The 25416-nt window shown below is 45.2% G+C and overlaps 3 protein-coding genes across 6 annotated transcripts in view; 2 read left to right on the top strand and 1 right to left on the bottom strand.

Moving 5' to 3' along the window:
• The window catches only part of LOC141122003 (uncharacterized), a 207768-nt gene that overhangs the window by 19770 nt on the left and 162582 nt on the right, over positions 1 to 25416 (top strand). The gene's annotated exons all lie outside the window — the stretch shown is intronic.
• The window catches only part of LOC141122039 (uncharacterized), a 44059-nt gene that overhangs the window by 6752 nt on the left and 11891 nt on the right, over positions 1 to 25416 (top strand).
• Positions 19997 to 25416, bottom strand: part of LOC141122013 (gastrula zinc finger protein XlCGF66.1-like) — a 152021-nt gene continuing 146601 nt past the window's right edge. For both annotated transcript variants that reach the window (XM_073611808.1, XM_073611807.1), the window contains exons 5-6: positions 24791 to 24932; positions 19997 to 22533 (exon numbers count right to left, since the gene is read on the bottom strand). In XM_073611808.1, the coding sequence (XP_073467909.1) occupies positions 21266 to 22533; positions 24791 to 24932 (1410 nt within the window). In that variant the 3' untranslated portion in view covers positions 19997 to 21265. The remainder of the gene's footprint in view (positions 22534 to 24790; positions 24933 to 25416) is intronic.

Below are 25416 nucleotides of genomic sequence, written 5' to 3'. Positions count from 1 at the left end.
GTATAGAGTGCGGTGGTCAGGAACATGTCATATACAGCCCTGTGTATAGAGTGCAGCGGTCAGGAACATGTCATATACAGCCCTGTGTATAGAGTGCAGCGGTCAGGAACATGTCATATACAGCCCAGGGTACAAAGTGCAGTGGTCAGGTAAAGTAATGGTCAGGAACATGTCATATACAGCCCCTGTAAGGAATACTGAATGCAGGTATACAGTGACAGCAGGGATGACAAGAGCAGTGGTCTGTGCTTAAGAAAGCTGGAATATGACTGAGTATGATTATGTAGAGTTTATCACTGCACAAAACACCCACAGACCATAAAAAAGCAAAAGTGAAAAATACATGTGTCAGTGAAGTAAATAACCAACCAACCTAACTATAATATACTGTGTAGAAATGGAGGGAAACTCGCATAAACAGGGTATGACCAGAACTGGAAATGGCAATGAAGGGAAGCATAGTTGCCAACATTGTAAAAAAAAATTTAGGGACACTTTTTTGGCTGTAGGCGGAGTCGCATTATAATTAGGGGGCGTGGCATGCATTTGTAGGCACAACATAGAAAAAAAATGCTGTGCACGCCGAAAAATGGGCATGGTTTACACAAAATAGTGGGTGTGGCTCAAAGAGGGTGTGGTTAGAGTCTGAGATGAATGAGGGTTGGGGAGGGAAAGGGAGGGAGAGGGATGGAGGGACAACAGCCCCAGATCCTACACCACAATAGAAATATGTGTATTCCAGAGTTTAACAATCAGCAAATAAAGATACTCCAAACACCTGGTGTTAGCGCTTCAATCATCCCGCACCATGGTTGTTGTGGTGTCAGGATCATTGAAGCGCATTATTTCTGTTATTACATTGTAATATAAAATTAAATCAGTCACCTTAACTCACCATAATGAATCAGTGGGACCCCTGAGCGTGTCACCTGCCACGTTGCCTGCCACCAGCAGAATCCATCCTTGCATCAGGTGTCCCCAGCAGAGTCCCTCCTTGCATCAGGTGCCCCCAGCAGAGTCTGTTCTTGCATCAGGTGCCCCCAGCAGAGTCTTTTCTTGCATCAGGTGCCCCCAGCAGAGTCCCTCCTTGCATCTGTTGCCCCCAGCAGAGTCAGTCCTTACACCAGTGTCCCCAGCCTCAGTCCTTACATCAGTGTCCCAAGCAGAGCCATAGTTACCCCCCTGTACATAGTTACCCCTCTCCCCCTAGTTACCCCCTGTACATAGTTACCCCCCTTGCATCCGGTTCCCCCAGCAGAGTCCATCCTTACATCAGGTGCCCCCAGCAGAGTCTATCCTTACATCAGTTCCCCCCAGCAGAGTCCGTCCTTGTTTCAGGTGCCCCCAGCAGAGTCCGTCTTTGCTTCAGGTGCCCCCAGCAGAGTCTGTCCTTGCTTCAGGTGCCCCTAGCAGAGTCTCTCCTTACATCAGTTGCCCCCAGCAGAGTCAGTCCTTACACCAGTGTCCCCAGCTTCAGTCCTTACATCAGTGTCACAGGCAGAGCCATAGTTACCCCCCTGTACATAGTTACCCCCCTGCACATAGTTACCCCTCTCCCTCTAGTTACCCCCCTGTGCATAGTTACCCCCTGTACATAGTAACCCCCCCGTGTATAGTGTTACCCTCCTTGTACATAGTAACCCCCCTGCATAGTTACCCCCCTGTACATAGTAATCCCCCGTGCATAGTTAACCCCCCCTGTGCATAGTTACCCCCTGTACATTCCTGATTTCCCTGGACAAAAAAGGCAAAATCCCGAATCGGGACGGCCTCCGATTGGGACGAGGGTCCCATAATCAAGATTGTCCCGGGAAAATCGGGACTGTTGGCAACTATGGGGAAGCAGAAATTAGGTAACAGGATGCAGGAAACCAAATGCAAGGTAAAGTATACAGAATACAGGATCAAGCAAGGAAGTGGCTCATAGGTAGAACACTGAGGCCCTGATGAAACCTAAGGGAGGAATGATATACTCTCCCAGCAGCCAGCTTTAGGTGGAGCCTAATTACTGAGATCTTCTGTCTGCTAGGAGACACCCGCTGGTGGCGACCGGAACCGCATCCTTCACCTCTGGGAATCACATTGTTGTCTGCAGGTTATCCAGGCCATGAAAGGTCCCCCTCTTAAGGAGCAATCTCCAGATGCTCCACTTGGCCTTGAACATAAATATCCATGTGAGAGACCCTTGCGCTGGATAAATCCAGAAAGGAGAAGATGCATGCATCAGTGTCTGAAGAATTTCCCAATTTCTTAAAGCCATAGTCCTTCAACCTGTAGGATACCCATCCGACAGGGTCTGGAAACTGGCTAGGTATCCCATAGATCAGATCATTTAATAGGTGCTACGTCTCAATGCTACATTCTAATGCTACATCCCAATGCTGGGATCCCATTGGCCATCTGAAGGTTTAACACTAGCGTCCCTAACCCATACAAGTACCCTGACAGCAGGGTGTCCCATGGGGAACTTGACATTCTCCATCTTAGTTATGAGTTTGGTTTCTAGAAACTGCTTTGCATTTTAATGACCACCCAAGGCACTGGTTACCCTTCCCAGGTCCCCTAACACACCTGTATTTGTAGAGATTATGCCTGGGTCATAGAAAAGTTCAAATGGAACTCTGCCCTTCCCCAGAGGCCCTCTACTACTGGAGCTGTTATTATAACAAGTGCAGTTACTGAATTCATAATGGTTGTCTAGACCACCAGGCTTTGGCACAATAGAAGCAAATGGCTGCAAAAGGATCTCAGACAAGAAAGCTGTGGGAATCTCAGACCAGATGGATAGCCCACACCAAACATGTCATAGATGTTGTCAGGGTTTTTCTGATATGAAATTATAAATAATATGGATTCTTAATAAGATATGCAGAATGATCTTCCAATGAACTTAGTATCACAAGTGTTACAAGATACAATGAAAGATTCTTGGAGAGTTGATTTTCAAAGACATACAGTGCACTGGAACTGAGGGGAAGGTCTGATTGGGTGGACCTTGTTGTCTGCTGGTATAGTCCATCTGCTTGTATTCTGAGACAGTGGAGATGATGCCTTTTGAATGAAAATGTAATTCTCTAAGTCATCCTAGGTTCCGAGGTTGACATTTTTAGGTGCATTAATTATTGAGTAGTTACGTCATAATAAATGAACTGTCTCAATGTCTTTTGATAAATCAGACTTACATATAGGTGATTGTTAGTGATTTGACTGTGACTAAATTGTCATTTATTTTATTGTTATGGAGTTTGTAATTTTACTAAGAATTTTATTGTGCTTAACAATCTCAGGCACTGCTGTATATCGATTAATTAATCAATATTTCTGACTTGGTTAATCTTATAAACTTCCTGATAATGTGGAGACTCAGAGGCTGGCAAGAGCTTGACCTTAGTACCAGAGACTGGCTGGGCAGCAGACAAAGGATCAGCAGAGGCAGGCTGGGCAGAAGACACAAGATCAGCAGAGGCAGGCTGGGCAGCTGGGCAGAAGACACAGGATCAGCAGAGGTAGGCTGGGCAGAATACACAGGATCAGCAGAGGCAGGCTGGGCAGAAGACACAGGATCAGCAGAGGCAGGCTGGGCAGCAGACACAAGATCAGCAGAGGCAGGCTGGGCAGAAGACACAGGATCAGCAGAGGCAGGCTGGGCAGCAGACACAGGATCAGCAGAGGCAGGCTGGGCAGAAGACATAGGATCAGCAGAGGTAGGCTAGTTAGCAGACACAGGATCAGCAGAGGCAGGCTGCGCAGCAGACACAGGATCAGCAGAGGCAGGCTGGGCAGAAGACACAGGGTCAGCAGAGGCAGGCTGGGCAGCAGACACAGGATCAACAGAGGCAGGCTGGGCAGAAGACACAGGATCAGCAGAGGCAGGCTGAGCAGCAGACACAGGATCAGCAGAGGTAGGCTGGGCAGCAAACACAGGATCAGCAGAGGTAGGCTGGGCAGCAGGAACAGGATCAGCAGAGGCAGGCTGGGCAGCAGACACAGGATCAGCAGAGGCAGGCTGGGCAGCAGACACAGGATCAGCAGAGGTAGGCTGGGCAGAAGACAGGATCAGCAGAGGCAGACTGGGCAGCAGGCACATGATCAGCAGAGGCAGGCTGGTTAGAAGACACAGAATCAGCAGAGGCAGGCTGGGCAGCAGACACAGGATCAGCAGAGGTAGGCTGGGCAGCAGACACAAGATCAGCAGAGGTAGGCTGGGCAACAGACACAGGATCAGCAGAAGCAGGCTGGGCAGCAGCACAGAATCAGCAGAAGCAGGCTGGGCAGCAGCACAGAATCAGCACTGACAGGCTGGGCAGGATGCACAGGATCAGCAGAGGCAGGCTGGGCAGAAGGCACAAGGTCAGCGGACACGGGCTGGACAGTAAAGAGAGGATAAGTGAAGACAGATTTAATGGGATTAATGGTTGAGTTTGGTTGAGCATAGAGATGAAGGATCAATGGAATCAGGTTGAACATCAGGCAGAGGATCAGTGTCATGAGGCTGGACTGAACAGTAGACAATGTGTCAGCAACATTTAGTGCCTTGAGGTGATTCAGTTCGGATATGCAGCGCTTTAAAATTCATTCTATCACTCATTCATTCATTCAACATCAGGCTGGAAACCAGGCAGAATATCAGTTTTTCATATATAGTCAAACTGGATAGCAGATAGAAGATCAGTAGAATCAGACTGGACAGTAGGGATGAGCTTCGAGTTCGAGTCAAACTCATGTTCGACTCGAACATTGGCTGTTCGCAAGTTCACCGAACAGCGAACAATTTGGGGTGTTCGCGGCAAATTCGAATGCCGCGGAACACCCTTTAAAAGTCTATGGGAGAAATCAAAAGTGCTAATTTTAAAGGCTAATATGCAAGTTATTGTCATAAAAAGTGTTTGGGGACCTGGGTCCTGCCCCAGGGGACATGGATCAATGCAAAAAAAAGTTTTAAAAACGGCCGTTTTTTCAGGAGCAGTGATTTTAATAATGCTTAAAGTCAATCAATAAAAGTGTAATATCCCTTTAAATTTCGTACCTGGGGGGTGTCTATAGTGTGCCTGTAAAGGGGCGCATGTTTCCTGTGTTTAGAACAGTCTGACAGCAAAATGACATTTTGAAGGAAAAAACTCATTTAAAACTACCCGCGGCTATTGCATTGCCGACAATACACATAGAAGTTCATTGATAAAAACGGCATGGGAATTCCCCAAAGGGGAACCCCGAACCAAAATTAAAAAAAAAAAATGACGTGGGGGTCCCCCTAAATTCCATACCAGGCCCTTCAGGTCTGGTATGGATATTAAGGGGAACCCCGGCCAAAATTTAAAAAAAAAAATGACGTGGGGTTCCCCCTAAATTCCATACCAGACCCTTCAGGTCTGGTATGGATTTTAAGGGGAACCCCGCGCCAAAAAAAAAAAAAAAACGGCGTGGGGTCCCCCCAAAAATCCATACCAGACCCTTATCCGAGCACGCAACCTGGCAGGCCGCAGGAAAAGAGGGGGGGACGAGAGTGCGGCCCCCCCTCCCTCCTGAACCGTACCAGGCCACATGCCCTCAACATTGGGAGGGTGCTTTGGGGTAGCCCCCCAAAACACCTTGTCCCCATGTTGATGAGGACAAGGGCCTCATCCCCACAACCCTGGCCGGTGTTTGTGGGGGTCTGCGGGCGGGGGGCTTATCGGAATCTGGAAGCCCCCTTTAACAAGGTGACCCCCAGATCCCGGCCCCCCCCTGTGTGAAATGGTAAGGGGGTACATAAGTACCCCTACCATTTCACGAAAAAAGTGTCAAAAATGTTAAAAATGACAAGAGACAGTTTTTGACAATTCCTTTATTTAAATGCTTCTTCTATCTTCCTTCATCTTCTGGTTCTTCTGGCTCTTCTGGTTCTTCCTCCGGCGTTCTCGTCCAGCATCTCCTCCGCGGCGTCTTCTATCTTCTTCTCCTCAGGCCGCTCCGCACCCATGGCATGGGGGGGAGGCTCCCGCTCTTCTCTTCTTCTCTTCTTCTCTTCTTCTCTTCTTCATTTTCTTCTCCGGGCCGCTCCGCAATCCATGCTGGCATGGAGGGAGGCTCCCGCTGTGTGACGGCGCTCCTCGTCTGACAGTTCTTAAATAACGGGGGGGGGGGCACCCGGTGACCCCGCCCCCCTCTGACGCACGGTGACTTGACGGGACTTCCCTGTGACGTCACGGGGAATGCCACAGGGAAGTCCCGCCAAGTCACCGTGCGTCAGAGGGGGGCGGGGTCACCGGGTGGCCCCGCCCCCCCCGTTATTTAAGAACTGTCAGACGAGGAGCGCCGTCACACAGCGGGAGCCTCCCTCCATGCCAGCATGGATTGCGGAGCGGCCCGGAGAAGAAAATGAAGAAGAGAAGAAGAGAAGAAGAGAAGAAAAGAAGAAAAGAAGAAGAGAAGAAGAGAAGAAGAGAAGAGCGGGAGCCTCCCCCCCATGCCATGGGTGCGGAGCGGCCCGAGGAGAAGAAGACAGAAGACGCCGCGGAGGAGATGCTGGACGAGAACGCCGGAGGAAGAACCAGAAGAACCAGAAGAGCCAGAAGAACCAGAAGATGAAGGAAGATAGAAGAAAGAAGAAGCATTTAAATAAAGGAATTGTCAAAAACTGTCTCTTGTCATTTTTAACATTTTTGACACTTTTTTCGTGAAATGGTAGGGGTACTTATGTACCCCCTTACCATTTCACACAGGGGGGGGGCCGGGATCTGGGGGTCACCTTGTTAAAGGGGGCTTCCAGATTCCGATAAGCCCCCCGCCCGCAGACCCCCACAACCACCGGCCAGGGTTGTGGGGATGAGGCCCTTGTCCTCATCAACATGGGGACAAGGTGTTTTGGGGGGCTACCCCAAAGCACCCTCCCAATGTTGAGGGCATGTGGCCTGGTACGGTTCAGGAGGGAGGGGGGGCCGCACTCTCGTCCCCCCCTCTTTTCCTGCGGCCTGCCAGGTTGCGTGCTCGGATAAGGGTCTGGTATGGATTTTTGGGGGGACCCCACGCCGTTTTTTTTTTTTTTTTTTGGCGCGGGGTTCCCCTTAAAATCCATACCAGACCTGAAGGGTCTGGTATGGAATTTAGGGGGAACCCCACGTCATTTTTTTTTTTTAATTTTGGCCGGGGTTCCCCTTAATATCCATACCAGACCTGAAGGGCCTGGTATGGAATTTAGGAGGACTCCCACGTCATTTTTTTTTTTAATTTTGGTTCGGGGTTCCCCTTTGGGGAATTCCCATGCCGTTTTTATCAATGAACTTCTATGTGTATTGTCGGCAATGCAATAGCCGCGGGTAGTTTTAAATGAGTTTTTTCCTTCAAAATGTCATTTTGCTGTCAGACTGTTCTAAACACAGGAAACATGCGCCCCTTTACAGGCATACTATAGACACCCCCCAGGTACGAAATTTAAAGGGATATTACACTTTTATTGTTTGACTTTAACCACTTGACGACCGCCTCACGCCGATGTACGTCGGCAAGGCGGCACGGACAGGCAAAATCACGTACAGGGTACGTGATTTGCCTTCCGCGGGTGGGGGGTCCGATCGGACCCCCCCCGCCGCCCGAGGCGGTCCCGTTCTGTCCCCCGGCGATCAGAGACGAGGGGGAGGCCATCCGTTCGTGGCCCCCCCTCGCGATCGCCGCCGGCCAATGGGAACACTCCTTTGCTGCTGTATGCTAAACAGCAGCAAAGGAAGTGATGTAATCTCCCCTCGGGTCGGTAGTTTCCGTTCCGGCCCGAGGAGAGACGACATGTGAGTGAGTGCACCAACACACACACACACAGTAGAACATGCCAGGCACACATTACACCCCGATCCCCCCCCCGATCGCCCCCCGATCCCCCCCCAATCACCCCCCCCCTGTCACAAACTGACACCAGCAGTTTTTTTTTTTTTTTTTTCTGATTACTGCTGTGTCAGTTTGTGACAGTTACTGTGTTAGCACAGTTACTGTTACCCCCCTGTAGGTCTAGGGTACCCCCCTAACCCCCCCTAATAAAGTTTTAACCCCTTGATCACCCCCTGTCACCAGTGTCGCTAAGCGATCATTTTTCTGATCGCTGTATTAGTGTCGCTGGTGACGCTAGTTAGTGAGGTAAATATTTAGGTTCGCCGTCAGCGTTTTATAGCGTCAGGGACCCCCATATACTACCTAATAAATGTTTTAACCCCTTGATTGCCCCCTAGTTAACCCTTTCACCACTGATCACTGTATAACCGTTACGGTTGACGCTGGTTAGTTTTTTTTTTTTTATAGTGTCAGGGCACCCGCCGTTTATTACCGAATAAAGGTTTAGCCCCCTGATCGCCCGGCGGTGATATGCGTCGCCCCAGGCAGCGTCAGATTAGCGCCAGTACCGCTAACACCCACGCACACAGCATGCGCCTCCCTTAGTGGTATAGTATCTGATCGGATCAATATCTGATCCGATCAGATCTATACTAGCGTCCCCAGCAGTTTAGGGTTCCCAAAAACGCAGTGTTAGCGGGATCAGCCCAGATACCTGCTAGCACCTGCGTTTTGCCCCTCCGCCCAGCCCACCCAAGTGCAGTATCGATCGATCACTGTCACTTACAAGGCACTAAACGCATAACTGCAGCGTTCGCAGAGTCAGGCCTGATCCCTGCGATTGCTAACAGTTTTTTTGGTAGCATTTTGGTGAACTGGCAAGCACCAGCCCCAGGCAGCGTCAGGTTAGCGCCAGTACCGCTAACACCCACGCACGCACTGTACACCTCCCTTAGTGGTATAGTATCTGAACGGATCAATATCTGATCCGATCAGATCTATACTAGCGTCACCAGCAGTTTAGGGTTCCCAAAAACGCAGTGTTAGCGGGATCAGCCCAGATACCTGCTAGCACCTGCGTTTTGCCCCTCCGCCCGGCCCAGCCCAGCGCACCCAAGTGCAGTATCGATCGATCACTGTCACTTACAGAACACTAAACGCATAACTGCAGCGTTCGCAGAGTCAGGCCTGATCCCTGCGATCGCTAACAGTTTTTTTTGTAGCGTTTTGGTGAACTGGCAAGCACCAGCCCCAGGCAGCGTCAGATTAGCGCCAGTACCGCTAACACCCACGCACGCACCGTACACCTCCCTTAGTGGTATAGTATCTGAACGGATCAATATTTGATCCGATCAGATCTATACTGGCGTCACCAGCAGTTTAGGGTTCCCAAAAACGCAGTGTTAGCGGGATCAGCCCAGATACCTGCTAGCACCTGCGTTTTGCCCCTCCGCCCGGCCCAGCCCACCCAAGTGCAGTATCGATTGATCACTGTCACTTACAAAACACTAAACGCATAACTGCAGCGTTCGCAGAGTCAGGCCTGATCCCTGCGATCGCTAACAGTTTTTTGGTAGCGTTTTGGGGAACTGGCAAGCGCCAGCGGCCTAGTACACCCCGGTCGTAGTCAAACCAGCACTGCAGTAACACGTGGTGACGTGGCGAGTCCCATAAGTGCAGTTCAAGCTGGTGAGGTGGCAAGCACAAGTAGTGTCCCGCTGCCACCAAAAAGAAAAACACAGGCCCGTCGTGCCCATAATGCCCTTCCTGCTGCATTCGCCAATCCTAATTGGGAACCCACCGTTTCTGCAGCGCCCGTACTTCCCCCATTCACATCCCCAACCAAATGCAGTCGGTTGCATGAGAGGCATTTTCTTTATGTCCTCCCGAGTACCCCTACCCAGCGAACCCCCCAAAAAAGATGTTGTGTCTGCAGCAAGCGCGGATATAGGCGTGACACCGGCTATTATTGTCCCTCCTGTCCTGACAATCCTGGTCTTTGCATTGGTGAATGTTTTGAACGCTACCATTCACTAGTTGAGTATTAGCGTAGAGTACAGCATTGCACAGACTAGGCACACTTTCACAGGGTCTCCCAAGATGCCATCGCATTTTGAGAGACCCGAACCTGGAACCGGTTACCGTTATAAAAGTTAGTTACAAAAAAAGTGTAAAAAAAAAAAAAAATATGAAATAAAAAAAAAATAGTTGTCGTTTTATTGTTCTCTCTCTCTCTATTCTCTCTCTCTATTGTTCTGCTCTTTTTTACTGTATTCTATTCTGCAATGTTTTATTGTTATTGTTATTGTTATTATGTTTTATCATGTTTGTTTTTCAGGTGTGTAATTATTTATACTTTACTGTTTACTGTGCTTTATTGTTAACCATTGTTAACCATTTTTTTGTCTTCAGGTACGCCATTCACGACTTTGAGTGGTTATACCAGAATGATGCTTGCAGGTTTAGGTATCATCTTGGTATCATTCTTTTCAGCCAGCGGTCGGCTTTCATGTAAAAGCAATCCTAGCGGCTAATTAGCCTCTAGACTGCCTTTACAAGCCGTGGGAGGGAATGCCCCCCCCACCCCCACCGTCTTCCGTGTTTTTCTCTGGCTCTCCTGTCTCAACAGGGAACCTGAGAATGCAGCCGGTGATTCAGCCAGCTGACCATAGAGCTGATCAGAGACCAGAGTGGCTCCAAACATCTCTATGGCCTAAGAAACCGGAAGCTACGAGTATTTCATGACTTAGATTTCGCCGGATGTTAATAGCGCCATTGGGAAATTGGGGAAGCATTTTATCACACCGATCTTGGTGTGGTCAGATGCTTTGAGGGCAGAGGAGAGATCTAGGGTCTAATAGACCACAATTTTTTCAAAAAAGAGTACCTGTCACTACCTATTGCTATCATAGGGGATATTTACATTCCCCGAGATAACAATAAAAATGATTAAAAAAAAAAATATGAAAGGAACAGTTTAAAAGTAAGATTAAAAAAGCAAAAAAATAATAAAGAAAAAAAAAAAAAAAAAAAAAAGCACCCCTGTCGCCCCCTGCTCTCGCGCTAAGGCGAACGCAAGCGGCGGTCTGGCGTCATATGTAAACAGCAATTGCACCATGCATGTGAGGTATCACCGCGAAGGCCAGATCGAGTGCAGTAATTTTTCCAGTAGACCTCCTCTATAAATCTAAAGTGGTAACCTGTAAAGGCTTTTGAAGGCTTTTAAACATGTATTTATTTTGTTGCCACTGCACGTTTGTGCGCAATTTTAAAGCATGTCATGTTTGGTATCCATGTACTCGGCCTAAGATCATCTTTTTTATTTCATCAAACATTTGGGCAATATAGTGTGTTGTAGTGCATTAAAATTTAAAAAAGTGTGTTTTTTCCCCAAAAAATGCGTTTGAAAAATCGCTGCGCAATTACTGTGTGAAAAAAAAAAATGAAACACCCACCATTTTAATCTGTAGGGCATTTGCTTTAAAAAAATATATAATGTTTGGGGGTTCAAAGTAATTTTTTTGCAAAAAAAAAAAACTTTTTCATGTAAACAATAAGTGTCAGAAAGGGCTTTGTCTTCAAGTGGTTAGAAGAGTGGGTGATGTGTGACATAAGCTTCTAAATGTTGTGCATAAAATGCCAGGACAGTTCAAAACCCCCCAAATGACCCCATTTTGGAAAGTAGACACCCCAAGCTATTTGCTGAGAGGCATGTCGAGTCCATGGAATATTTTATATTGCGACACAAGTTGCGGGAAAGAGACAAATTTTTTTTTTTTTTGCACAAAGTTGTCACTAAATGATATATTGCTCAAACATGCCATGGGAATATGTGAAATTACACCCCAAAATACATTCTGCTGCTTCTCCTGAGTACGGGGATACCACATGTGTGGGACTTTTTGGGAGCCTAGCCGCGTACGGGGCCCCGAAAACCAATCACCGCCTTCAGGATTTCTAAGGGTGTAAATTTTTGATTTCACTCTTTACTGCCTATCACAGTTTCGGAGGCCATGGAACGCCCAGGTGGCACAAAACCCCCCCAAATGACCCCATTTTGGAAAGTAGACACCCCAAGCTATTTGCTGAGAGGTATAGTGAGTATTTTGCAGACCTCACTTTTTGTCACAAAGTTTTGAAAATTGAAAAAAGAAAAAAAAAATGTTTTTTCTTCTCTTTCTTCATTTTCAAAAACAAATGAGAGCTGCAAAATACTCACCATGCCTCTCAGCAAATAGCTTGGGGTGTCTACTTTCCAAAATGGGGTCATTTGGGGGGGTTTTGTGCCACCTGGGCATTCCATGGCCTCCGAAACTGTGATAGGCAGTAAAGAGTGAAATCAAAAATTTTCACCCTTAGAAATCCTGAAGGCAGTGATTGGTTTTCGGGGTCCCGTACGCGGCTAGGCTCCCAAAAAGTCCCACACATGTGGTATCCCCATACTCAGGAGAAGCAGCTAAATGTATTTTGGGGTGCAATTCCACATATGCCCATGGCCTGTGTGAGCAATATATCATTTAGTGACAACTTTATGAAAAAAAAAAAAAAAGTGTCACTTTCCCGCAACTTGTGTCAAAATATAAAATATTCCATGGACTCAATATGCCTCTCAGCAAATAGCTTGGGGTGTCTACTTTCCAAAATGGGGTCATTTTGGGGGGTTTTGTGCCACCTGGGCATTCCATGGCCTCCGAAACTGTGATAGGCAGTGAAGAGTGAAAGCAAAAATTTACACCCTTAGAAATCCTGAAGGCGGTGATTGGTTTTCGGGGCCCCGTACGCGGCTAGGCTCCCAAAAAGTCCCACACATGTGGTATCCCCATACTCAGGAGAAGCAGCTGAATGTATTTTGGGGTGCAATTCCACATAGGCCCATGGCCTGTGTGAGCAATATATCATTTAGTGACAACTTTTTGTAAATATTTTTTTTTTTTTTTGTCATTTTTCAATCACTTGGGACAAAAAAAATAAATATTCAATGGGTTCAACATGCCTCTCAGCAATTTCCTTGGGGTGTCTACTTTCCAAAATGGGGTCATTTGTGGGGGTTTTGTACTGCCCTGCCATTTTAGCACCTCAAGAAATGACATAGGCAGTCATAAACTAAAAGCTGTGTAAATTCCAGAAAATGTACCCTAGTTTGTAGACGCTATAACTTTTGCGCAAACCAATAAATATACGCTTATTGACATTTTTTTTACCAAAGACATGTGGCCGAATACATTTTGGCCTAAATGTATGACTAAAATTTAGTTTATTGGATTTTTTTTATAACAAAAAGTAGAAAATATCATTTTTTTTCAAAATTTTCGATCTTTTTCCGTTTATAGCGCAAAAAATAAAAACCGCAGAGGTGATCAAATACCATCAAAAGAAAGCTCTATTTGTGGGAAGAAAAGGATGCAAATTTCGTTTGGGTACAGCATTGCATGACCGCGCAATTAGCAGTTAAAGCGACGCAGTGCCAAATTGGAAAAAGACCTCTGGTCCTTAGGCAGCATAATGGTCCGGGGCTCAAGTGGTTAAGCATTATTAAAATCACTGCTCCTGAAAAAACGGCCGTTTTTAAAACTTTTTTTTGCATTGATCCATGTCCCCTGGGGCAGGACCCAGGTCCCCAAACACTTTTTATGACAATAACTTGCATATAAGCCTTTAAAATTAGCACTTTTGATTATTCATGTTTGTGTCCCATAGACTTTAACGGTGTTCGCATGTTCGAACGAACTTTTTTCCTGTTCGCATGTTCTGGTGCGAACCGAACAGGGGGGTGTTCGGCTCATCCCTACTGGACAGTAGGAGAGGTATCAGCAGACTCAAGCTGGGGAGATTGAACATGGGCTTGGTGCACAGTGGCATTAAGCAATTGTGAGTCCTAAGAATGGATAGACCTTCTTAGAAAGGCCTGAGCACATATTTTTTCATTAGAGTAAAGTCAGGGTACTGAGAGTCCCAAATATGAGAGGACAGTAGTCAGAAGTGAGGCCGAGTATGAAGCAGACTGACCCATAGTTGATGCAGTGCCAGGCTGAACTGAGGTAGCTGGCACAGGGACAGGAATGACTTGGCAGGAATGATTAGTGTAGGCTGGACTGGAGCAGAATCCATGGAAGCAGGCTGGAACAAGCTGGACTGCAGCAGTTGGCATGGAGGCAGACTGGTGTGATGTAGCAGGCATGAAGGCAAGAACTGGCATAGGACCGGTGGTTGGTGCAAGAGTGTACAGTGACAGAAATGTGAGTGGGAAAAGTGTTTTTGCTTCTTTGGTACTGGAGTCTTGTGAGTGGTTGTGGGGTGCCTACTAGGTAGTACTGCTAGTGGGGAAGTAGTGATCACACTCAGAAATAGAGAAGGAAGGTAGGTAGCAGTGACAGAGGAACATTTCTGAGGGGTTGCCAAGGGCAGCGGAGTAGTAGAGGAACCTTCCATTCTGATATACAGTTGGAAGTATGGAGTACTCAGGAGCAGCTGTGGTTACCAAGGGGAATGAAGGAAGAGGTTCTTGGTGTCAGGAGGCAGAACTGAATTGGTGTGAAATGACTGAAACTGGGGGATTATCTCTGACCGGGCTTGGTATAAAGTCTGAACAAAGTTTAGTTTACATTTGCCTTGTCTAACCAGAGACTGCACAGCAGTAATAGAATCTAACAGGGTCTTCTGGGAACAAGCTGAATAGTGATCAAGAATGTAAGCTTTGCCCGAACTCACCCTCACAATTTAAAAGAAAAGCGGGCATGTGGGGCTCCGCCCATCCAGCCATGTCATTCATTCAGAGTTCTGTGTATGGGAAAACTACAACTACTGTCAGCCTTTGTGGCTGATGGCTTATAATTTTCAATAAAGAACCAGGGTGATGGTGAGCGCTCTAGGCAGTTCATTGATGGTTCCTGTCATTGTGTAACTACCTGCCCATGCGAGGTACAAACAGACAGCTTACACTGGCAGTCATCAGGAGACCTGCATTACACCCACAATCTGCTGATCACAGGTACAATGGTTTACAGTCTCCTAATAAAAAATAAATAATAAAGGCACATGTTTTACCTTTTTTAAAAGGTGAAATTATCCTTTCACATCTGTGCAAAAAAAAAAAAAAAAGCAAAAACAGCATTGACAGAGAAATGGTTAATGTGAGTAAGATGGACTCACTTCGCAGTGGTCACACTCTAAACATTAGAGCTCCCCCTAGCGGCAGCCTTGTAATAACTGTAGTGCAGACACTCTGCTGGTCCCGCTATTTTGTCCCACATCCACTTTTCCCGCAGTGTAAAAGTAGCCAGGCACACGGATCATCCACACTTCTGGCTCAATAACTAGTCTAGGGGATTGATTTTTCTGAATGCAACTAATTCTTCTTGAAAAGTCCCCTAGACACAGCTCTTGAGAAGTGGACAGCTCTGGGTACCAAAGCAATGTCCCAGGCCGGACGAGCCTCAGTGCAACAGAGGTGTTACCAACAACATTCACCCAGATCCTGCTCTCAGGTCTATACTCACAAGTCATTGGGTGCTGGGGGACCTTTCTCAGCATCAGGCAGACAGCTGTGTAGCAGACTCTCCAGACTGGATTCCAGGTGAAATTAGAGTTGCCACCTCATCCCTTTAAACCCGAACACATATTAATTACACGGGTTCTGAGGCTAATTTAATTCAGATAAGGCACCGATTGAGTTTAATTACCACCTTAATCAACCTCAGAACCTGTGTAATTCATATGTGTTCAGTTTTAAAGGGATAAGATGGCAACCCTAGGTGAAATCCCCCTTCTATAGCTTGCAACTCTGAAAATAGGGCCCTTTGGTAGCTGGGGGCCTCACTGGGCTCCTAGTAAAGGTGTAAGTTGGCCTGAGAGGGTCACAGTCCTCCAGGCTGGGAGTTTCTCCTACTGAGAAAGGACCTAGACAGATTCGGCCCTAGCCTATTTACTAACTACCTTCTGAACACGCCCCTCAGGGATTGGCTGGGGCCTCCTAAATATTCAGACTGCTCACTCAGCCTGCCCCACTCCTATGTTCTGGTGCCTTCCAGAAAGCAAGAAGAAGCAAGAGGGGCACCACAAAAAGGAATACATTTTCCTGATAGACTAGCACCTAACTAGTAGATTGATACATAACATTGCTAGGAGGGATATATATTTACCTGCTACATTCCTTCCCCTTTTAACTAAACTTCTCCTGACATTTAGGAATCTATTTATAAAAAAACGCAAAACAGTTTTCCTTGTGAAAATGCATGTACATTCTTTCTGAGTGAATGGGGTAGTAAATGAATGTTCTTAGGCTATTTGCTAAGCTGGTCAAAAGTTTTCCATTGATTTAAAATTAAAAATGTATTTTCTAGATGGCACTAATTCCAATGATATTTAGCTTTATCTACTGGCTGAAAGCAGTATTAAGGCTTGATTCACATCTATGCATGTTGCTTTTGAGCGTTTCTGCAGTGTTTTTTGTGATGCTTGCCACGTTTTTGAGCAGCGTTTTTGCAGCGTTTTTACAGCGTTTTTGCCGCATTTTGCGTTTTTTTTTTTTTTTTAGACTGTATACAGTCTAAAAAAAAAAAAAAAACACCAAAAACGCAAAACGCATCAAAAATGCTGCAAAAACGCTGTAAAAATGCTGCAAAAACGCTGCACTTGCGTTTTTGATGCTGGTCCATTGAATTCTATTACATGCAAAACGCTGAATTTTGCATAAAAAAAAAGTCCCTGACCCTTTCCAAAAACGCAGAGGTACAAAAAGGCATTAATATGAACATGTTCATTAGGAACCCATGTTAAAAAATTCCCATGCATTTCTGCAAAATGCAAAATGCATCAAAAAATGCGCTAGTGTGAATGGAGCCTTATAGTTATAAATGAACGATCGGTTTAATATTGTTGGTTTATGCTATTATTGGCTCAAAATCGAAAGGAGACATATTTAGAAACTTGGGGCCAATGGAATACATTTAAATTCTCGGAGGAAGGGAGTTCCCTCTTTGCTCCTGAGAGTATGTGAAAAAGAAAGGAGTGGGGGGCCTTGGGGGTGACCTCACTTCCCTGGATGATGGTATAGTAAACTCGCCTTTTCCTCGGTACGTTTCCCTCCAACTCCAACTCCCTCTCCCCATCAGTGTTTTTTTTTTTCTTCCCTTCTCTCCTTCTATCTTTTTTCTCTCTTTTTTTTAGGAATTCTTTCCCTCATGGGGCTTCTTACTTTCTCCTTTTGACTCAGATATGTAGAGGTTTTTCTTCTTAGTAAAGTATACAAGAGAATCAGGTCTAATGGAAGACAGAATGTCAAATAACTACTTATTGTTTTTCTGTAGATGTATTTAAGATAGGAGTAATGCTGTTAATTGGATTTTGAATGGATTCATTGGAGCTCATACGATTGATGGATTAATGAAATTGTTCATTTCTCTGTATGTATGACAACTAAAATAAAGAAATTTAATATTGTTGGTTACCTAACTTTTTTTATTCAGTGTGTACTGTACTCACAAGTACATGAGTATGACCTCAGCTATCTGTATGAGAACATGTCTGACAGAGGAAACTAAGGGGTCTACTTATAGAAAATTAATTGGACGAATGTGACAATCATTCATCCAGTCATTACAAATTCTAGCTGTATTTTAATTAACACAGTGATCTCCTATGATTGCCAGCTCCATCTAGTGTCCATAATGAGGTAATATTCCTGAAATACCCCCATCAGTAAAAATAGCACAATACGATAATATGGCCACTAGATGGAGCCAATGATCATATGAAATAAGGCCTGGTTCACACCTATGCATTTTTAGGGCAATTTTTTAGTTTTGCAGAAACACACTACAGTCCATTTAACATGGTTTCCTATGGGTCATGTTCAGATCTGTGCATTTCATGAAAAGGGCCAGGGACTTTTTTCTGGTTTTTGGTTCCATAGACTTAAATGGATCAAAAACATTATATTTAAAGAGGCAAAATGCACCCGGAATATGCAAACTGCAACCTGCGTAGGTGTGAACCAGGCCTAAAATATGACCAAAAGTTGTCATGGCTGGCCTAATCATTGTCACATTCATTCAATATTTTTTTAACTATACCTCTAAGGCTGGATTCACACATATGCAGTTTTAGTGCTTTTTGCATTTTGCAGATTTGCACTACAGTCCATTTAACATGGTTTCCTATGCAACATGTTCTGTAGTGCAAATCTGCAAAATGCAAAAAGCACTAAAAATGCATAGGTGTGAATCCAGCCTAAGTGTGAAAGCTTACACCACAAAATGTACTCAGCTAATGAAATGTATTGCTACCCCCTCAGGAGCCGCTGAGTATTTTGGGTTCCCTGTCCACTTCTGAGCCCTGGCTGGAGCACAACCCCCTGATGACACCACCGTAATACCGTAGCCAGATGTTTCCCCCGGCTGTAATACACACAATAATCACACAGTGCTTGGATGGGAAGAAATCAGTCTGTATTAGAGACAGATTAGCTTGAAGATGTACACAAAGGGTCAATGACTGATTCACTACAAGGTGACCCATGCTAGAAGAAATAAACACTGAATTACAGTACAATACCACTTTAAACAATCCAAGTTGTCCTGCAGGAATCAGAGTTTAATCAGAGCTCTCTTACCGAGAGAATTTCCCCCAAAGGAGCAAAGAGGGAGAAATGAAGAAGGTATGCCAGCTTGCATTGGGCTCCCAGTAAACAGAACCGGTCTTTAACTCTCTGAGGTTTCAGCAAACAATAAGTCCATATATGACCTATCACAATATACAAGAGAGGCTCTTCCACCGGCTTTGGTGGAGCTCTTTACATTGGTGCACAGTGTAGTTGTCATCCCTTTGAATGAGGAATGTCACTGAAATAAATATGGGGTGGTGTTGGATCTCCCCTATTTATTATAAATATGTATGATCTTGTCTATTCCTATAGTTATCTAGTCTATCGAAGCTCTGATAAGGTTAATGGTGGTGATATAATAACAAGGTTAAACACAATGCTCAAATAAGCAAAGGTCTAATTTATTGACAAAGAAAGTAGAACTACTAACATAAAACACTAAAAGAATACTACAGAGCATATAAACAAAAAGAGCATAGATGATACTTTACATAAGGTCATCCTCAGTATTCGGGGTCTCTCGGCTGGGCTCAATGGGAAAAGAGAGAGCCTCATCATTTGCCCACACTTTTTAAATCCCACTTAGACACAACCCACAAACACACCCTCTGCCCGCCCATGTAGTCCTCTGTCCAATGAGAAGCTATAAGAGGCTGCTCTTCCTGAAAGGGTCATGGAAAAAGCCCCCCCTTTGCAATCTAATACACAAACTGCACCTTTAAAGCTATCATTTTGCTGATCAAGTAATATATATATATATATATATATATATATATATATATATATAATTTTTTTTTTTGTTTAAGAAGTGAATTTGTGTTGAAATGGAAACCAGATATAGGGAAATGACGTGTGTGTCATAAGATGGTCTGCATTTATATCTGTCTAGGTGACATAATATAATGTGACATAATGAGTTTGCTTGGATACAGAGATGTAACAAGGTAATAATATTGTGACATTATGATTGGTTGAATGTATGTTTAAAAGGAAATGTGTCATTTGAATATGTACCCCTTATTGGTGGACGATGGTCGGTATCGCCGATCTTTCATTCATATTTAACACTCTGTCGGGAATAATAGAAGTGAACAGTGTATGAATCAATGTGTTGTTGGGACAATTATTTATATACGCTGTTTTCTATGCATAGAGATATTTGGGAATGAAAGCAACGAAATCGGCCAATGATGAGGTAATTATAATTAGATAATAAGGTGATAGTCAGAACTAGTGGCTAAAGGTGAAATTGCACCTTTCACTTCCTAATCACCAGGAAGTATATTATTCCCCCGAACATCTTCCAGGAAGGATATTATTCTCTACCACAAGGGGGCAGCATTAGTCTATGAACACCTAACTTGACCCAGGTCAAAATTCCAGCTACAATTGGCCTTTTGAAGCTCTGTTTGCAGGCATGGCAATTGGGCACTTTAATCTTCCCATCACCAGGTGGTGTGAGGCAAAACTCTCCTACACCCATGCCCCATCACCAGGAGGTATGCATGAATCCTTTATCCAGATGAAGATTCTGATAATTATTCTTCAGTTGCACACACTCTGCTGGGTAAACTCGCTTTACTGACATTCCAAGACTACTTACAAAAGGTCAAAAGGCTTTATTAATCAGGCAGTAATAATCCAGAAATATATGATAAAACATGTTCCCTTCCAACAGTCACTTTAGACAGAGTTCCCCTTTAGTAAAGGCAACAGAGCTAGGAGTTTAAACTGTGTTCAACAAAGGTATGGAGGTTATCCAAATTGAAGATGGGTGGGAGTAAGGTTTAGCAGAAGTATCTCCCACTGAGTGAGGAACATGGTGGGTGCAACTTATTGCTTCTTTGTATAGGAAGGACTTGGGGCAATATACTTTTCTTCAGTTCCTGCCAATCAGGCAGAGACTATTAAAGCTAATAGATGGTGTGTGGCACTTGAGTGGGCCACTGATATAGATATTCCACAGCACAATTAGGACTACAAAGTCTGTGTCCCTACGTGGCAGCCGGTATTGCAGGAATCCTAGACTAAAAATAACTGACAACTACTTCTGAACTTGTAGTGCACAATGGTGTGGTTTGGGTTAGGAACCCCCTCACCCAGTCCTGGAGAGTAGCGGTGCAGAACGATGGCCCTGTTGCTCGGGGGCCTCCTTTTCTCCTGCAGAGATAGTGGTGCTGCTGGCAATGGACTCAGTCTACCTGCAGGCAGGACCAACTATCCTGCTCCTCACTACAATCAGCGCTCTGGGAACTCTCTTCTGGGCTCTCAGGTTCAGTCAGATCCAGTCTGAAGCCTACTGGATCGGCACTCTGCTCTCCCACACATCCTCCCCTCTCACAGTCTCCTTCTTTCTTATCCCAGGACTCCCTTGGCTTTTCTTTATATACAGTATGCTCCCTCCCCTTCTGTTCTCTTCTGGGAAATGTAATCTGTTTCAGTATGTCTGGGGAGAGAAGTTCTGCTATCAGCACACGAGTTCAAGAATCCTTTGCTTTACTATATTGAAATCTGTAATAACTAACCTGAAGAACACTGCCATCTTGTGGTTAATTAACAGTTGGCAATCAATAACAGTGCCGTGTGTTGCAGAACGGTAATGACTTTATTTTTCTCCTGCTATCAATGGCCAACACAGTACAACACTTCATCCATGTCTTTGGTGATCTCTGATCTCCTTATCAACTATTTCTTACACGATGAAGATCAGCCATGGAGTATATCTGAGGCGTATATCAGGGTGTGCTTCTTCCCCACATGAGAGATGTGATGTCCAGCAACATTTATATAGAAGACATTTCCCGCACTCAAGGCACTAATACACCTCGAGGGTTGTGTGGGATCCCTGATGTACAGGAAGACAGGACTTCATTGAGGAACAATTCCCTCACTCACGACAGGGAAGTGGCTTTCCCCCCCTGTGTGACATTTCTGATGTTTGGAAAGACTGGACTTCTGTGTAAAACATTTTCCGCACTCAGGACAGGAATACGGCTTCTCCCCCCTGTGAGATCTCTGATGTCTGTAAAGACTGGACATGTCCCAGAAACATTTTCCGCACTCAGGACAGCAATACCGCTTCTCCCCCGTGTGAGAACTCTGATGTGCGTCAAGATAGCACTTCCGTGAAAAACATTTCCCGCACTCAGGACAGGCAAAAGGCTTCTCCCCCATGTGAGATCTCTGATGTGTGTAAAGATTGGACTTCTGTGAAAAACATTTCCCACACTCAGGACAGGAATATGGCTTCTCCTCCCTGTGAGATCTCTGATGTCTGTAAAGACAGGACATGTCTGAAAAACATTTTCCGCACTCAGGACAGCAATACGGCTGCTCCCCCGTGTGAGATCTCTGATGTGCGTCAAGATAGCACTTCCGAGAAAAACATTTCCCGCACTCAGGACAGGAAAAAGGCTTCTCCCCCATGTGAGATCTCTGATGTTTGTAAAGATGGGACTTCACAGAAAAACATTTCCCACACTCAGGACAGAAATACGGCTTCTCCCCCGTGTGAGATCTTTTATGAACACTAAGATTGGATTTAGAATGGAAACACTTCCCGCACTCAGTACAGGAATACGGCTTCTCCCCCGTGTGAGATCTCTGATGTGTCTCAAGATTGGACTTCTGTGAAAAACATTTCCCGCACTCAGAACAGGAATACGGCATGTCCCCTGTGTGAGATCTCTGATGTGTGACTAGATCTGATTTTCGTGCAAAACATTTCCCGCACTCAGAACAGGAATACAGTTTTTCCCCTGTGTGAGATCTCTGATGTCTGTAAAAATTGGACTTCTGTGAAAAACATTTCCCACACTCAGGACAGGAATATGGCTTCTCCCCTGTGTGAGATCTTTTATGCACATTAAGATGGTATTTATAATGGAAACACTTCCCGCACTCAGTACAGGAAAGGCTCTTCTCTGTTGGAAGGACGGCACCGTCCCTCACAGTCTGAGGTTCCTCAGGATAAGAGGAATACGATGGTCCATCTACACTGTGTGGTGCCGGATGGACATTTGAGGTAGTCGGGTTTTCTCCTGGACTATACTGTGTGATGTCCTCATCTTCTACTTTACAGTCTGGAGACAAAGTGAGACAATCCTCTGAGGTTTTCCTCATCTCCCGTCCATCTACTAAAATAGAAATAAAAAGATTATTACTAGACATGAGCAGATTGGTTCCCCTAAACCAGGACTCCGCCCACATCAGGCAGCTTTGTCTCTGAGGATCTTCCAATTCCCCCCTCAAGGTAACTAGTAAATGGGTCCTCTGATCTCCTACCAGTTCATTTCTTTATTCATGGACCTTAGTCAGAGAGTGAGGAAACAACGAGAACTGTCTTTTATAGGAGTGACAGTGATGAGTGGATTATAGGACGAGTGTCCCCACCCCCTCTATCACTCATTGCCATCTTCCCAACACAAGAAGTCCTGCACTTCCTTATTTAGTCCATGATTTAGTCATGAATAACAGCAGGTCTGAGCCCCACCAGAGGTCAGAGAGTGAGGATGGGGGAGAACAACCAAGATGACGAATGGACTGATCCTGAAGACCACCATCATTGGGTTACTGACTCCTCCCTCATTATCACTTTCTGTTTAACCACTTCAGCCCCGGAAGGTTTTACCCCCTTCATGACCAGAGCATTTTTGCAATTTGGCACTGCGCTACTTTAAATGGGAATTGCGCGGTTATGCAATGTTGTACCCTTTTTTCCCACAACTAGATGTTTATTTTGGTGGTATTTGATCACCACTGGGATTTAAAATTTTAAGATATAAACAGAAAACTTAAGGAGGGACTCATCTACGCAGACAGCTTGCTGGGGGGCTATATAAGGCTGATTTAAGAGGGGGCGAATTTCGCGGAGCCAATCATATCCAGGGTAACAACCGAGGGCAACAGAATTCATTGTCATTGAAGTACATAAATTGCATAATTTTTTAATATCTATGCCTGGCCATGGCAGCAGAAAACACGAACATACGATGAATTGGGTCTGTGGACCAATATGTCAGCGACTCTTCAGTAATGCCCATGTTGAGGGATAGGCCCAAAAACATCTTAAATTCGAAAACCGTGATATGTTTCCAAGCAAATTGTCTGGCAAGGTTCGAATTTGGGTTTGTTTGGCATATTATTATTATTATTATTATACAGGATTTATATAGCGCCGACAGTTTACGCAGCGCTTTACAACAACATTAGGGCAGACAGTACAAGTACAATACAATTCAATACAGGAGGAATCAGAGGGCCCTGCTATAAATTGGTTTGGTCCACAATAGATCCATGCAGATCTTCTGTGAAAAACAGCTCCAAAAAAAACAGAGGGAGTTCAATTTGCTGTTTCCACCTGAATTCCGGGTTGGGCAGTGAATGGGGGAGAAGTACGGGCGCTGCAGAATCTGTGGGCTCCCAGTCAGGATTTACAAGCGCAGCTGGAAGGACTTTATGGGCTCTATGGGCCTGTGTTTTAATTCTTGGTGGCTGCGGGACACTACTTGTGCTAGCCACTGCACCAGCTTGGGCTGCACTTATGGGACTCACCACGTCACCAAGTGATACTCCAATGCTGGATTGTCAATGACCAGCATATACTAGGTCAATGGTGCTCACCAGTTCACCAAAAGGTAAAGTGGAACTAGTACAAATCCCCAGCAACCAGGGAATGTGGACGGGTATGCCTGACCTTAGAAGGGACCACTACTCCATCATCATAGCCATCTGTCAGGGTGCCGCTGCTCTCTACAGGTTGGTATACTGAGCCTGATTCTGAGAGTGAGGACTCCCCATCGCTCTCATCTGCCATGCTCAGTATCCTGTAGGCCTCTTCACTCTTCACTGTACCTTTCGTTTGACATTTTGGTCACCAAATTTCTAGGTATCTAGTGTGGTGTTGGCAGGTTTCGGGCTGATCCTGATAATGCTGTATTTTTTAAGACAATATACTGTTGGGAACACTAGTTCTGATCTGATCAAAGATATTGATCTGTTCAGATTATACTAGTAATGGAGGTGTATAGTTGTGTGTGTGTGGGAGAATTGTTCTAGCAGAGATCTTACTAGACCCAACTAGACTAGGCATGGGGCATGAGACCCAAAGCAAACACCCCAGATGCCTAGGTCTAGTAACACCTATGGCATAAATAAACATTTTACTTCCAGCTGAACCCTAGAATTTCCATAAATCCAGTCTAGATACATAAATTGTGTCTGCAGCACAGAGAAGGAAGATTATCCGAGAGAAATACAGGAATACAGGACGGGGAACACAGCTCAGGAAAGTGACCAGGGGATTACAGGCTGATATCAACCAGTCCCCGCCCTACTCTGGACCAATCAGTGAGCGGTATGGGTGGAGGAATGTATTTAGTGTTAATGACCCACCTGTACTGATCTCTGTAGGAGTGTCCTCCTCTATAAATGTCCCCGTTATTCCATCCTTCTCCATAGACTGCTGATCATCCCCAACATAAGTCTCTTCTTCTTCTACTTTAACCTCAACTTTTATATCGATTGGATTTTCAGTCTAAATCAAGAAAATGAGAGAGAATATCATCTGTAAAATATAAGCTTAGGGGCTCATGCACACGGGGCATTAGAAAAAACAAACTATAAAGCTACTATCAACGCCAGGAAAAGCAGCTGTAAAAACAAGCTTTTGGTAGCTTTTTGTATTGCCGTTAATTCACGTTTAGCCGCTCTAGCTTTTAACAGCGTTTCTCTGCCTCTATTCAAAATCAGTGGTTCCCTATGGGAGCTCATTGATTTGAATAGAAGTCCCATCACAAGTCAGATCATGGTAATCCGACTTGCAGTGTGACTTGTGCGCTGAGGATCTTGAAGAGGAACCCCACGCCAAAATGAAAAAAAAAAAACTGCGTGGGGTCCCCCCAAACTCCATACCAGACCCTTATCCGAGCATGCAGCCCAGCAGGTCAGGAAAGGGGGGGTGAATGAGCGCCTCCCCCCTGGACCATACCAGGACACATGCCCTCAACATGAGAGGGTTG

The sequence above is a fragment of the Aquarana catesbeiana genome, unplaced genomic scaffold, assembly GCF_042186555.1.
Source record: "Aquarana catesbeiana isolate 2022-GZ unplaced genomic scaffold, ASM4218655v1 unanchor237, whole genome shotgun sequence".
NCBI classification, from domain to species: Eukaryota; Metazoa; Chordata; class Amphibia; order Anura; family Ranidae; genus Aquarana; species Aquarana catesbeiana.
This window is presented reverse-complemented; position numbering and strand designations above follow the sequence as displayed.